Genomic DNA, 16,221 nt, shown 5'->3' with positions numbered 1-16,221 from the left:
GATAGCACTTCAAAATACACCGATCATCCAAGATCTACGAAGTCGGAGGTGGCCAGCTACAACAGTGTGTCTGCACTAGCATTCTCTTCTCGTAACACCTGCTTTACCTTGAATTCCTTGAAGGCTGTTATTCTTTCTCGCACTGTCTTCAAGTACCCAGCCATCCTTTATTCTTTGGCTTCGTAGTCTCCATTCACCTGTCGTACCATGAGCTATGAATCACTATGCACCACCAGCTCCTGTACCATCAAAGCCCAAGCCAGATTAATTCCAGCTATTAACACTTTGTATTCTGCTTCATTGTTAGAGGCAACGAAGTCGAACCGTAGGGCGTATTCTATCTTGAAACCTTCGGGGCTGACCAATATGATTCCTATGCCGCTTCCTGCACTATTGGAAGCACCATCCACCTACAATGCCCAAGCCTTTTCTCCTCGGTCCTCGGTAAACTCCTGGGGATCATCAAGGAGCGTCATCTCGGCGATGAAGTCTACGAGGGCCTGTGCTTTAATTGTGGTTCTTGGTTTGTACTGGATGTCAAATTCTCCCAACTCTATGGCCCAGTTTACCAGGTGACCGAACATATCCGGTCACTGCAGTATCTTCTTCGGGGGCTGGTCTGTGAGTACGCATACCATATGTGATTGAAAATAGTGCCTCAGCTTTCTTGCCGCTGTTACCAGGCATACACCACCTTCTCCATCTTCCTGTATCTTGTTTCAGCATCTAGCAGGGTTCGACTGACGTAGTATATTGGCCGTTGTTGCCTTCCTTCTTCCTTCGTCAGTTTTGCACTTACCGCCACTGCTGATACAGCAAGGTACAGCTGCAAGGTATCCCTGGTGTTTGGCTTCGTCAGCAGTGGGGGTGTGGCCAGGTACTCCTTTAGTTGTTCAAAGGACTTTTCGCACTCCTCCGTCCATTCGAACTTTTTAGTCCCCTTCAAGGCTTTGAAGAAGGGGAGGCACCTATCAGCCGACCGAGACATGAATCACCCTAGGGCGATGACTCGACCTGTTGGCTCTTGGACTTGCTTCACATTCTGAGGGGACCTCATATCCCAAATGGCTTGTATTTTTACCAGGTTGGCTTCGATTCCCCTCTCCAAGACAATGAAGCCAAGAAACTTTCCTGAGGCTACCCTGAATGCACACTTTACCAGGTTCAGCTTCATGTCGTACCGCCTCAGCACCTGGAACGCCTTTTCTAAGTCTTGAATGTGTTGTTCCGCCTTCAGAATTTTTTACGAGCATGTCGTCTACGTATACATCCATGGTTTTGACGATCATCCCTTTGAAGATTTTATTCACCAACCTTTGATAGGTGGCCCCTGTGTTTTTTAGCCCGAAAGGTATGACCTCATAGCAGTACAGTCCTCCCTCGGTCATGAAGGATGTTTTCGAGACATCAACCTCTGACATCTTGATCTGATTGTACCTTGAGTATGCATCCATGAAGCTCAACGCCTCGTATCCTACCGTGGCATCAATGAGGAGGTCTATTTTCGACAGGGGGTATGCATCCTTCGGGCAGGCCTTGTTCAGGTTAGTGAAGTTGATGCAGATCCTCCACTTTCCATTTGCCTTCGGGACCATCACTACATTGGATATCCATTCTGGGTATTGGATCTTGCGGATGAACTGGGCCTTTAGCATCTTCTCTACTTCTTCGTCTATTTTCTGCTGCCTTTCGGGGGCGAAAGTCCTCTTCTTCTGCCGCATCGGCTTCTTCGTCGGGTTAACATTCAGATGATGTTCTATTACCTCTCGATCTATTCCAGGCATGTCTGAAGCTGACCAAGCGAAGACGTCAGAGTTGTTTTGGAGGAATGAGACGAGTTTTTCTCGCTATTGCCTTGGTATTATAGCCCCGATCTGGAATTGCCGAGCATTATCCCCCTCTTCGGCCTCAACTTGTACCAGATCCTCAGCCGGCTCCCCCTGTTGATAACTAGCATCATCTCACAGATCCTCTATCGGGAGTGCCTCGTCTGCCTTTTTTCTTCCCCATAAGGTAGTGGCGTAACACCTCCGGGATGCCTCCTGATTGCCTCGACATTCCCCGACACCGTTCTTGGTTGGGAATTTTATCTTGAGATGGGGTGTGGAGACTACAGCCTTTAGTAGGTTCAAACCAAGCCTTCCTAGTATAGCGTTGTATGCCAAGGTAATGCCTACTACCAGGAAGTTAATCATGACTGTTACTTGGTGATCTCCGGTGCCGGCTCTTACTGGCAACTCAATCGATCCTTCCACCTTCACTGGGACGTCGGAAAATCCCTACAACTGGTGTTCGACTTTCTTCAACTTTCCCTCGTCCAGGCCCATCTTCCGGAAAGCTTCAAGGAATAGGATATCAGCTGAAATGCCATTATCCACTAAGATCCTCTTCACTCTGCAATCCACTATGGTCATGGTGACAACTAGGGCATCGTCGTGTGGAGTGTGCACCCCTTCCAGATCGTCATCTGAGAAGAAAATAACCATCCCTGTCCTTGCCTTCTTGTTCGTCCATTCAGCCATATGTACGCTTCTCGCATAGGCTTTTGCTTTCCTGGCAGAGACTGAACTTTCTCCAACGGCTAGGCCTCCACAGATGGTCGCTATAACTCTAGTTAGGCTCTTATTCTCATCTCGGAGGCGATGGTCAGCTTCCTCGGGTGTCTAGTCCCTTCGCCGTTCCTGATTGCCTCTACGAGCAGGCCCCTTCTTTCATAGCGGCCTCTGCCATCCCTTCGACGGTTGTCCCTACGGTCATTACCGTCTTGGGCATCCTCCTTTTCGCGGTCCACGAATCAGCCTAGATATCCTCTTCGGATCATTCCTTCTATCTCCCCCTTAAGGTGCCAACAATCTTTGGTGTCGTGGTCGTGGTCCCTGTAGAAGTGGCAATATCTGTCCATATTGCGTCTCTTGGGGTGCCGTCCCATCTTCCCTGGCCACTTCATGGCTCTGGCATCCGGGGAGTCCTTTATCTACATCAGTACATCCGTTCATCTCCGATTCAGGGATGCATATTTCTCGAACTTCCTTGGTGGACTGGATGCCCGACCGCACTCAGACTTTTGTCTTTTGCCTTCTTCGGAAGGTTTGTAGTCGCCCCTTGAGATCCTTTTCCTTCCCGTCTTCCTTTTGGCTTCTTCATCGGTCTGGAGGGTTTCTTCCATCTGGATGTACTTGTCGTACCGAGCTCTCAGCTCGACCAGGTTCCTAGGTGTATGCTTCGCCAAAGACCTTTTCAGTTCCTTATCCTTGACGCCTCCCAGCAGGGCTGTGAACTCTTCTTTCAGGTCCAGTCCTCTGATCGTGATCTTCTCTTGTTGGAAGCGCTTCATGTTGTTCCACAATGATTCTCCTTCCTGGTACTTGACGTTGGTCAAGTTCAATGTAGTCTTCTGAAGGGGTTGGCTACTGGAGAATCCCTTCACGAAGAAGTAACTTAAATCACTGAAGCTGTGGATCGACTTCATCGGCAGACGATTGTACTATAGCCTTGCCGCTCCTCTGAACGTCAATGGCAGGGCGTGACACATAATGTTTTCTGAGACTCGATGGAACTGCATGGCGACCTTGAAGCCTTCCAGATGATCGATGGGGTCCCTAGACCCGTCGTAAGTGTCATACTTGGGCAAGCGAAAGTCGATCGGGAGCGGGTCCCTCATGACCTCATCAGCTAGAGCCGTGTCATTAGTGAGGTCTGGCTCGCGAGCTCCCGTCTAATTTTCTACCACCTTCTTGATCTCATCTTTCAGGTCTAGGATCATTTGCTTTAACCCCGAGCCCTCGTGCCTCTATTCGTCTCCTTAGCATGGTTTCCCATGTGGGTCTCTGGCGGCACGCCGCGTCCTTCCCCTGGGTGCGGGACTTTCCCTCATTGCTCAGTTTTGAAAGTTATGACCGACCTTATCGATCTTCTATTGCTCTGGTCCTCGTCTCGAGCCCTCTCAGGCTGGATGTGGGGGCCTGGTGGTGCTCCGTCGGTCTTCTGAGAGACAGCTTTGGGGACCTCCTTTATTGCCTCGGCCATTCGGTCATATTTTTCCTGGAGCACTTCGAATTGCTCCCTTGTCACATATTTTTGGGCTTTAGGAGGGGGCGGAGGATTACTATCTCCGCGTACCGAATATCAAGCTGAACACTGGTACCTTACGAAACCTTTCCGGTCATCGTTGCCCCTTTCTCTTCCCATTTCCTTCGAGGGAGGGAGCCCGCCTGAAGGTTCCTCCTCCCCCATGTTCATGTTCGACGTTGCTCTTGTCTTCTTACGATTGTAGGATCTCCCCACCATTACTGTCGTTTCCCACAGACGGCGCCAATCTGTTGCTGTCAAAAATCCATATGAGTTGATCCTGCACAAGCACAGACGGCAGAGGCCCAGAACTTTGTCCGGGGTTTGTCCTCCGACGCTCAAGTTAGGGATCGGCCGCACAGTTTTTGTTACAGGAGTAATGGTGTGGGTATTGATGCTTACCTCTCCCTTTCTTCCGGGCCCTCTTATATAGCTCTTAGGGTTTAGGGTTTTCCCTTTCCTAGGAGGAGTCCTCCTCGGGTCCACCTCCTTTCCTTGTAGAGTCCTACTCCGATACGTCCTACCCCTTTGTGGGGGATATTCTCTTCACGCGGTTGACGTGGTAGAGTCCTAGCAGCCTCTATCAGGTGGGTGACACATGTCCAGGTGGGCGACGCGTGTCCTTACCCTACTGGGCAATCAATTTGGCCGTATCAAGAACCAAAGCTTATGTAAGTGTGTGTGTGTGTGAGAGAAAGAGAGAGAGAGAGAGAGAGAGAGAGAGAGAGAGAGAGAGAGAGAGAGAGAGAGAGAGAGAGAGAGAGAGAGAGGCAAAAATGGAGAGGGGCTACTGGTATATGTTTGGTGGTGTTTGTGCAAGGGCATGACCCACAGTGAGAGTATCATCAATCTTGATCTATCCTGTAAAATCATGTCTAGGAGCATCTGTTACTTAAGCACCCATCACTTCCCATGCATAGTAGTCTTTAGTTTCTTTCTTTCCTTACTAGAACCTCTTTTCATGTAATGGTTTTTTTTTTTTTTTTTACCTCTATCTAGTTTCTTGAATTAGTTTCACTTCCAACATTTATAGATTTTACTTGGTTTTTCCTTTTGAAGGATTCTATTGTTTCATCCATTTCTTTCTTATAGGATATGTTTGGTGCCAGAACTGATCCCACAAGTATACTCCTATAGTAGACAATGACAGAATTTTTAAAGCATCCATAAATGATGAAAGAAGCTCTAGAGGAAGTAAGTGGGGTCACAAGGGGCAAGGCAAATATTACAAAAGTTATATAAAACAAATGCACTATTTGAATGCAGTGATTAAGGAGACCCTAAGACTGCATCCTCCACTCCTATTATTGATTCCATTTAAATTAATTGAAAATGTCATTATACAAAGGTTTGATGTTCTAGCCAAAGCAATAGTAATAGTTAATGCATGGACTAATGGAAGGGACCCTGTGTAATGGGATGAACCTGAGAAGTTCAAACCAAAGAGGTTCTTGAATGATGTCTCAACTAAATTCAAGGGCCATGATTTCCAACTAATTTCATTTGGGATAGGTCGGTAGGAATACCTGGAAGCCCAATTTTCTATTGTCCCTATTGAACTTGTAGTTGCCAATCTTCTATATAAGTATGATTGGCCATTGCCTGATGGAGCAAGTGAGGAGGACTTAGATATGACAAAAGCTACTGCTATTTCAAGCCATTTGAACTCTCCTCTTATTGTTGTTGCAACTCCTCTCTACTAATGGTGAGGTGGAAATCAAGTGCCCCATGTAATAGATATGCTTTTTTTTTTTTTTTTTTTTTTTTTTTGTGACAAGACATTTGTAACTTCTTATATAAAGTCTTATGTGATATAATTAGTTCCCTCCTTAATATAGATGTGGTTTTTTTAGTAACAAAATATGTTACAACAAACTTTGTTGCAGAGTTTAAGGCTTTTTTCATGGGCATGCAAATTGCAAAAGAAAAGAATTGGTTGAAATTGTAGGTGGAATGCGATTCACAGGCAGTGGTAATTTGCATAAAAAAATGCACCATTCCATGGTTCTTCCAAAAGCAATGGCAGAGTTATAAGGCTTACCTGGACACCATCACATGGTCAATTGCTCATTGCTACAAAGAGACAAATAATATTGCAGATAATCTAGCAAAACATGCTGCACTTGCACAGTTACTGTCAACATGGAATAATCTCCCCTCTTTCACAGTGGAGGATATTACATGGGATGCTCAGCTAAGACCAAGATATAGGTTCTCATAATTGATTTTCTATTTTGCTAATGGCAATGCCAAAGGTGGAGTAGTATTTCAACTCTGAAATCAGGTTTTTAGATTTTTCGATTGGGTTTCTTCTCTACTGATGGTAATGCCGAAGGTGGATTAGAGATTCAATATTTTAAATTCATTCATTGTATATAATTTTCTCTCCTATATTAATACAATACACTTGCTGACTCTTAGCAAAAAAAAGTAACAAAATATGTTTGACTTCCTATATAAATTCTATGTGATATTATGAATATAATTTTACTTCAACCATATTTTTTAAAATAAATAATCAAAGAATTATGTTGAGGAATTGCTCTATTTATTGGTGTCTATATTGGATCTCTGGATTTGCCTTACTCTCTTAATTGGCCATAGTCTCTGTGCACACTTACTCTTTGGATTGGCCATACTCTCTATACTGGTACTCCAACCATTAATGCTTTTTGTCGCTTCTTAGATTTCTCCTTGGCTTTGCATTCTCTTCCATGAATGCTAGTAGGGGGTGAAATCTCCCACCTTCCCCATTTAAACTCCCCATAATAGGAAACCTACATCAGTTAGGTTCTTTACTATATCGTAAACTCCAACTAATGGCCAAAACCCATGGGCCTCTTATGTTATTAAACTTTGGAAGTAAATCGGTCCTTATTGTTTCATTAGCTGTCGCGGTTTGTGAAATCACATAAACCATGACCGACTCATCTCATACATACCTGAGACGAGCTTTAGTAGGCGGCTCCCTTATAATTGCAAGGATATTAGATTTGCACCGTATGGTCAGTATTGGAGCAAGATGCACAAAGTTTGTGTCTTCCACATGCTAGGTTCTCCGAGGTTTAAATGGATGTTCCAAGAAATAGGATATCTGCTAGGAACTTTTAATATAGCAGACTTCATACCATGACTTGGCAAGGTGAATTATGTAAATGGGTTGGAGAAGAGGATGGAGAAAACTTTTGCATGATATTATTAGTGCCTCATTCTTGGTGAGCATTTCCAGATCATTGTTTACAGCTAACTTCTACCTAATAATGCATGACCGTTCACATTAATTTCAATATACCTCTTGTTAGATAGCAAGATTCCTCACTTTTACACTATTTTTTTTGGCTAGAAGATCAGAATTTGTATTAAAATAGAGAAAAAAAAAGGAAAAATATGATACAGCCTAAGAGTCAAAAGCGAGCCTCCACCTTCGGCATTGCCATCAGCAGAGGCTCACTACCGCTATTTCATAAATCTAAATTTCATTCTTCCTGCCTCATTTAAAAACATCTCACTTTTACACTATTAAAACCATACACAACCAACTAGTTGAAGTACTTAAAACTAGAAAAGCCAAACAAAAAGTATATATATATTTCACTCCATCATCCTCTTTTGCAAAGAATAAAAATAATTAAATAGGTCCCAAAATGAATTTTCATAAGTTAGTGGAAGACAAAGCACCTCGCAAAAGTTAATAAAGATATCGGTCTTGGGTTACAACCTGGGTTTAAATAAAAGAACCCAAGAACCGAATTAGCTCTAGCCAAATCCGGTTCCAGATCAGCTGGAAATGGTTAAGAATCTACCCAAATCAGGCTTTATTTGATCTTAACTCTAGTTTTCAGACATGAATCTGCTGATCAAGGTATTGGTAACTGTATTGCTGTATTGAAAATTTAGTTTCTAGAAAATTTACCTCCACTAGCTGATTTCACTGAAATTGGCCGGACCAGGGCTGATTTATATATTTAGGGGATATTTCCATTCAACACCCCTGACGTTTGTGCTTATTACGTCCACCCCCCCTCACGTTTCATTTATTACAAACAAACCTACCTAACCTAACATTATGAGAGATATATTAGTTTTTTAAATGAAAAAAAACGATTTTACGCTTATTATGTCTTCATTCAACCAACCCTTTCTTAATATCTTTTTACCATTTTACCTTTTTACCTTTTCTATACAACCCATTCTCTAATCATTCTACTCTGTGACCCGCATACACGAAACTTCATCTCCGGGAACCTGCATACACGAAACCTCATCTCCGGGAAACTGCATACACGAAACCTTCATGTCTGCCAATTTCCGGGAACTCCTTCCATTTTCTACCCCGAAGAAAGATAGCTAAAGAAAAGGAAATAGCCATTCATTTACCACCAACAAAGAGGAAACATTCAATTGAATCGGCTTCGCTCGAAATTTCTACCGTAAAGAGTAAGAGTAACACTAAAACAGCAGATAAGTGGAAGGGGAAAAGAAGAACAAAAACTAAGAAAATCCCAAGTTAAATAAAAATGAGATAAGAGAGCGGATAAGAGAAAAGAGAGAAGAGATGCAAATCAGTGCCCGCACTTCCGTGTAAAGATAAGCCCGTTGCAGAGGAGAGAGGGTGTGGAGTTGTCTTTTAAGAAGCCATGGGTTCGGTAAGGACGATGACAAGGATGGTTCTCTCTCCTCTCACCTCTTCTATTTTTTCTTTGTATTTCCTAATTTCTCAAGTTTCTCGATTCTTCACTAAAGCTTTGATGGTGATAGGGCTTAGATGTATTTTACCAACAAAAAAAGGTTTAAATGCCTTCGATAGGGAAAGGGGCATCGCGAAAGATTAGATCTATCTTTTTCAGAACCGATTGGGGCCATTTCTGAATCTGTTTCTTCATGATTTCAACACTTGTTCTGAAGCTGTGAAGGCATAGAAACCTCAAGTTCCTTGTTAAGTTTGTCTCGAATTCTTGACCCATTTTGAAGATTGACCCGATCTGACATATTTTGGTGGCGACCCGAATGGGAATTTTTCTGAGATTTGTGATGGAAGTAGAGGGGTTGGGCCGGTATGGTTCGACCAGATCGACCACGACCCGATGGGTCGACCCACGATTTTGGAGTATATATAATGTACTGTTGCTTGTTGAGAAAGTCATTGTATTCCAGGGTTTTCATGCAGCTAGGGCTTCAGGGCGAGTTTTTCCTCGCCGCTGCTAGGGTGTAATTTCTATTCTGCATAGTGAATCATCTTCTTCTTTGCCCGAGGACGTAGAACACCACCCTGGTGTGTGAACCTCGTTAAATCTCTGTGTCGTACGAATCTATTGTCTCTTTATTATTCGTGTTTCTTGGTGTTTGATCTTACATTCCTCTATTCAGGCTGTTTTTGATTCTCGATCTAACCCATCTCCTCCACACCTGTTGTTGCTTCCTCTGTTAAGAGACTTAATGCAACCAAGCCAGAAGAAACTAATACCCAACCACTTGCTGTAAAAGCCATGGTTTTGATTTCCCAACTCGTGAATCTGCAGCAGCCTGAAAAAGCTGAGATTCATCACTTCACATACCACAATCACTTCATATACCTTCGCCGGAAAGTTCTCTTTTCTGCACCTTTACCAACTATATCAGTAGCTACGGAGCCGTTTGGATCCAGACATCCTCCCATTAATTTAGATATTGTAGCTCGAATCTCTACTATTGTGAACCGCTTGTTTCGATCTCTTTCAGTAGACATGGAGTGATTTAGATCCAGACATCCTCCGAAGATTCTAGATGTTATAGCAACAGTGGTGTTGTTTCCAAAGGTTCCATGAAGTGGTGGGTGACAACTAAGGGGATTATTTTTCATAAGACATGTGTTCTTTCTTTGTTTGCGTAAAGATGCAAGCCTGGAGATAGAAACTTTACCTGCTTTCAATTTTTGCAATGTTCTTTTCCACTCTTCTTTGTCGCTTATATCTGACAGATAATACCCTAACTCCTCTCGAATAGCGTACTATATTATGTGAGAGCTTCATATAATCTTCAGGAGGATCATCCTTTGAAAAGGCATGCAAACTAAATAGTTGAAGAGATTCATGATGGTCCAATTCTTGAGGCCAATAGATTTTTTCATTATCAATTTTAGCCACATTCAAGATATATTCATCTTTGGTTGTTATTATGATTCGACTTCCTTGACCAAACCAATTGAACTCACTGGCCAAAGCATCTAGTTGTTCTTTACTATCCACATCATCAAGAATAAGAAGAACGTTTTCTTTGCAAAACCTTTCTTCCATTAATTTTTTTCCTCTATGATCATGACCTATATCAAAATCTGTTTTGAAAATATCCTTAAGTTCTCGCTGCTGCAAAGAAGCAAGATCTGTGCATTGCTTCGCTTGTTTACTAACATCTGAAATAAAACTATGCTTATTAAAGGCTGAACAATAGCGGTTATAGACAGCCTTAGCAATGGTTGTCTTCCCAATTCCACTCCAACCACATATTCCTATGAATTGAACATCATGAGAACCATTGCTTAATAAAGATAATAAATCTTCTACACGGGAATCTATGCCAATCGGGTGTTTACATTCAGCCAAGTATATGCTACGAACCAGTTCATCCAAAACCCTTTTAGAAACTAATTCAACTATCTCTACTTTATCCCTGCAATCATTTCATATCAAAAAGAGAATCACAACAACTAATGAGATGAAATATCTAGTAAAAAAAAAACAAAAGATATAAATTTTGAGTTTTTGTAGGATGTAATGAGAAATAAACACTAGTGAAAATTGAGTAGCAAAAAATAAATAAATAAATAAATAAATAAAAATATGCATCCTTACATTTATAAGTAGGGTGTGGAGGCTTAATATATATATAAGGTATGTAATTCAGTTGGATGTATATAAAATACTAAAAATCAAAACCATATATTGGATATGGGGTTCAAAATTCTTCTCATGCTTCTGAAATGCTTTTACAATACTTCCAATCTGATTCTGAACATATGATGGCTCGACGTAGAAAAATATGGGAAAGACCAGTTGACCTTTGGAAATGTAGCATTGATGAATCTGAGCAAGTTCCATCAGGCACCATTTGCGATGGGCATATCCTTTAGAGAAGACAGAGACGGAGATTTTTGAGCCCTCAATAGCTCTATGTTAGTCTGGGCCAATGGCTTCTCCAGTCCACAGCTTTTTACTATCAATAAACGCATCGATTCCTTTGCCTTTCAAAGCTAAATTAAGGAAGCCAGTGAAATTATGACGAGTATCTTTGCCTCTGCAGTTGAGAAACATATCGTAATTAGAGAATCCATTTGTGAAGGTAGTGGGAGCCGAATCCTGGGCTAACATACTTGCAGTTGCAGAGAGAATTGTGATAGAAGCTCAAACTGCTCTTTTCTCTGAGAAGGAACTACTAATAATAATTGTAAAGTAGCTCTCCATACTCACCTTCTTGGCCTCACAAAGGTGATTAAGAGGGCCGTTGACCCATTATTCCACCATGAAATTAGGGTTCGTTGTCCTTTTCCCTTTACTTTTTTTATGGGGCCTGTGATTGTAAGTCGTGGAAACATGGAATAATGGTATTGCATACCATGTCACTGTACACCCACTCATTAAAAGGTTCTTTAAAAAAAAGCAAAGCTACTTCAATATGCTTTTATTTTCAAATGGATTAATAGGATTTATCAACAACAATTTCATGTCTGAACGGTTACGGAATAATGATTTGGAGTTAACGACATAAAAGTAAGAGGAATGAGGAATTATGAATAATGCATGTAGAACATTTTGACTTGACTAATTTATATGATACGCTAAGTAGACAATTGATGCTTTATTATAATCTGTCTTTATGCAGATATGATTGATTTGTAGTGGTGCATCAAATTGATAGTAGTCATTTATTATAATTAACCATACTACGACGTCAATCATTTTGCATGGATCCCCATGTTCGTCCTTACTTGGAACCTCCATGTAGTCGACGCTAGTAAGTTGAGATAAGATTTTGGATGTTGTTAATATTGTTTGACATAGTATAATTTTTTTTCATATTAAAAAATTTTCAATATTACCTTTATTTTTCTTGCAATTGGATGAAGCTATGGTAATTACTGTTTTTTCCTGGTATTTTCTATGGGGCCTTGACTTGATTTACACACCTAGATGAAGTAAGTTTGAGTGGGAAAGTTCTTTGGGATATATATATATATATATATATATTTTCCTTATGAAATGTTTGGGATAGCCCTCATATGGTGATGGCTAATCAGTCTTCGTGGGTAGGAGGATTGGATTGTTGTAATGTAAAAATTAAAAGCAAAGAAGAGGAAGAAGGAAAGCAGAATGACGGTGGAGAGTTGGGTCCATACCTTTATTTATTTGTACAAGGCTTAGTGAGAAAATAAATCTCAATTATCTCAATGGGCCTCGAATATTCTCACACAATACCGTGTGTTGGGTGCGACAATCCATGAAAAAACATTACTAAATCGTTCCGAATTGCAATTGTTTGTTTTGGATGGGGATTGGGCTTGTCTTACATCAACGAATTAGATTTATTTTCATCCATTTCACAGACTTTTTTTGTAGGCTATGTTTAATTGTAAGGGAAATAAGAGAGAATGGAAGTGAAATTTTCATACTTGAAAAAGAAATATATGTAATCATTATCAATGTGACTTTAACATCAACTTCAAATCATTCCATATTTGGTTAGAAAATTTCTTTACTTTGCATTCCAAACCCTTTGCTATAATGTGTAAAATAAAAATTACATGTAAAATACATTATTACTAAATATGGTTAAAAAAATTAAGTAGTTTATACAATCATATGGGGTAATGACTATAAACATTTCTTTTTAAAGTATAAAAATCTCATTTCCCTTCCCTTTACATTTCCATTGCAACCAAACGGAGCTGTCGCTAAAAAACTTAGGTAAGGATTGAAGAAACTTTCACTTGGCTTCATTTAGAAATCGATAGGACTCATGTTGAGTCACACTGAGTTATAAGAATTGCAATCGGATCGAGTCACTTCCTTACCCTTAGTCTATATTTATTTAAACTTTTCTATCTTTCACATTTTTTTTCTGATACTCATGTTTTTGGACATTTACATCTCTGTCTCCTGTTTTTTTTAAATACTCAAATTATCCCTCCTTTTCATTTCTAACTTATTAAATTTGTTTAAATTCATTGAGAATTAAAATCAATACTTTACATGGGTCATTCCTCCATTAGACAGTGGGGAGTTCCCATGAGTTTAAATCTCTTTTCATTATGGAAGGATTAAGTGATCCATACCAGTATTGGTTGAAAACAATACAAATGCAATACTTTTATTAATTTTTTTTATCATTTTTTTAATCCTAAAATCATGTGTTGCAACCCTAATGGGGATTCTAATATTGAGGTCCATATCGATCCGAATTATTATCGACTGATACCGATATTAATTCAATACCGATAAAAAAATAGATTACTTCACTTGCGATGATGGATTAGACAAAAAAAAAAAGTAATAATAATAAATAAACAATAACCTTGATAGTAATATATCTTTAAGTGACTCCATACTAATGTATTTAAAGAAAATTCAAAAACAGATAAAACAGAAAAATGACGATATTAGAGCCAATGAAAAGTTTGAGTTTCAGCCAACAAAACAACATTTGAATTAAATAATAATGAAAGAATAAACCGGTTGACTGTTTTCTTGGACAAACCGATTAACCGTCACTTATTCTACCCTAATCCCTTAATTCACTTATGAATCAATAACGGATCAATAATTCGATTCCAATTTTTTAATCCATGGTAAGAGGTGGTGGGTTAGCTGGACCCACATATTTTTGCTCGAGTGAAAGGAGAAATTTGTATGATTTCTAGTGTACATCTTGGGAAACCCCTTTCCATCCCGGATCTGATATGTGCTAGAAGAATAGGAATTCCTCGGGTAACAAGAACTCGTAGAGAGATTATTGAAGTTCGATGGTGTCTCCCATTTCCAGGATGGATTAAGCTAAATACTGATGGATGCTCCTTGGGTAATCCAGGGAAGGCCAGAGTAGGTGGGATTTTTAGAAACGAGAAGGGGGACAGCCTTTTGAACTATAGAGAATATGTCGGTATAAGAACAAATTTTGAAGCGGAACTTTTGGCAGTGATCGCTGGTCTTGAATAGGCAAAGATAAATGGTTTTCAACATCTTTGGATTGAATGCAATTCTACGGCAATGGTAATCATTCTTTCTAAAGGTTTAGTTCCATGGTTTGCTCTACAACGATGGAGGAGTCTGTTATCTTACCTGAATTCAATAAATTGGAAAGTGACGCATTGTTACCGGGAGGCAAATGTGATTGCTGATTTTTTGGCAAAATCATCAGCGAGATTGAAGTGTCGTATCCAGTGGAAGCTTGGCCTCGGTTGGTTTCAATGGAATTGGATTTGGATGCTAACCAGCGTCCAAGATATCGCTTTATGAACTTATAGATTTTTATTTCAACTAAGATTTAAGGGGGCCTTTTCCTGCTGATGGCAATGCCGAAGGTGGGGCTGGTCAAATTTTATCTTAGTCTATTTCTTGTATGATGGTGGTGATATCTTCTTTTTCTTTTATATTGGGATGTACATTCTTTATTTCTTCTTAATACAACGAATCTTTAGCGAAAAAAAAATAGAATACAATCTAGAAGGAAACAATAGATTACATAAATCAGGTTCAGACAATCAGATTAGTTAGTTAGCTTTTCTACCAACAAATGAGCAAATCAACACATCAGTATTATATCCTCCTCCATAATATTCATAGGGTTGCACTGATCCGTGAACTCAAGGCCCAAATTAAGGGTGTCAAATCGGAACCAAAACCGAACCGAATTTAGTTCCAAACCGAATACCCTAAACCAAACCCAATTCATTATAATATGGTTAAATCCCGGATCTGAAATAAGTATTTATAATTCGGTTCAGTCCGGATCTAAAATTATGCCAAGAACCGGCGGTTCTAATCGAAACTGGACCGAATAACTTAATGTCATTTTTTCCTCTTTAACTAAAAACTCGACGTAACTTATATGGAAACTTGACATAATCAATCACCTAAATGATAAATCATCTAATAGAGATTCAATTATGGTCCAACTCTAAAACCCCTTGTCTGTCAATTATTATTTAGGTGATTAATTTTTCAGAATCATTAACGATATATAGTTTTAATCACCTAAATGACAAATCATCTAATTGAGTTTCAAGTAGTGAAATTAATGATATTAGAAGCTCAATAGATGATTGATTGCTCACAATCATTCAACGATACATGTCCATTGATAGCTCATGATTTTTTGTTCATTCTTTTGTTGGGGAAGACCAATAACCTAGTGAATGAGCATTTATATTTTGTCTTTTGAATAGTAGCTGCATAACAAAATCGAATTTGAAACTGGATACTGGAACCAAATAAGAACCGAATACAAAACCCAAATAAGAACCAGAACCAGACCGGAACCAGATAGGTTGGGTACGAGTACCAATTTTAGAACCGAGACGGGACGTGGTCCGGTTCTGGATCACACTAACACTCCTTGGTACCAAAACCAAAACCGGACCGAATACCTGGTTCCGGACCAATTGACACCCTTAGCCCAAATGATGGAGGATTTCTGGAAAACATAATTTCCTTCACTCATAGATGACAGTGATTAAACTCTAGGTTCACAAATCATATAGGGTTTTAGCATTTCTCCTAAACTCGATCCCCACCCCACTCCACCACCACCCTACCGCTCTGCCTGGCCATGTGAACCTTATAGTGTTTTAGCATTTTTCCTAGGCTCGATCTCCACCCTACACCTCTGCCCTACCGTCTGAAGGGCCACGGGGAATGAATTCTCATCTATACATTGTGGCGTTCGAGCTTAACCAACTTGAATCAGAATTTGGGATGAGATGGGCTGGGCTGGGCTAAGGTTGGTAGTTACGCGTAAACGGTTTGCATGGGATAAGGTAATCATAAAACTTTGACCGATGTACCTTGCAGCTCGTACTATTTGTTGACAATAATTCATGAACCCAGTTACCATAGGGAGCATATCGTGAATATGTATGAACAAAATTCTTAGTAGTACCTATGACATATGAGATGGTAAGGCATC

At 40.2% G+C, this 16,221-nt stretch overlaps 1 protein-coding gene across 1 annotated transcript; it reads right to left on the bottom strand.

Annotated features, from left to right (window-relative positions):
- Window positions 1–9,454: 9,454 nt before the first annotated feature.
- On the bottom strand, window positions 9,455–11,151 carry LOC122060618 (TMV resistance protein N-like). The gene is made up of 4 exons (XM_042623749.1): window positions 11,102–11,151; window positions 9,967–10,713; window positions 9,642–9,827; window positions 9,455–9,581 (listed from the first exon to the last, which is right to left on the bottom strand). Exons 1-4 carry the CDS (start codon window positions 11,149–11,151, stop codon window positions 9,455–9,457), a joined length of 1,110 nt encoding a protein of 369 aa, XP_042479683.1.
- Between the last annotated feature and the right edge of the window lie 5,070 nt (window positions 11,152–16,221).

This window comes from Macadamia integrifolia, chromosome 14 (assembly GCF_013358625.1).
Source record: "Macadamia integrifolia cultivar HAES 741 chromosome 14, SCU_Mint_v3, whole genome shotgun sequence".
NCBI classification, from domain to species: Eukaryota; Viridiplantae; Streptophyta; class Magnoliopsida; order Proteales; family Proteaceae; genus Macadamia; species Macadamia integrifolia.
This window is presented reverse-complemented; position numbering and strand designations above follow the sequence as displayed.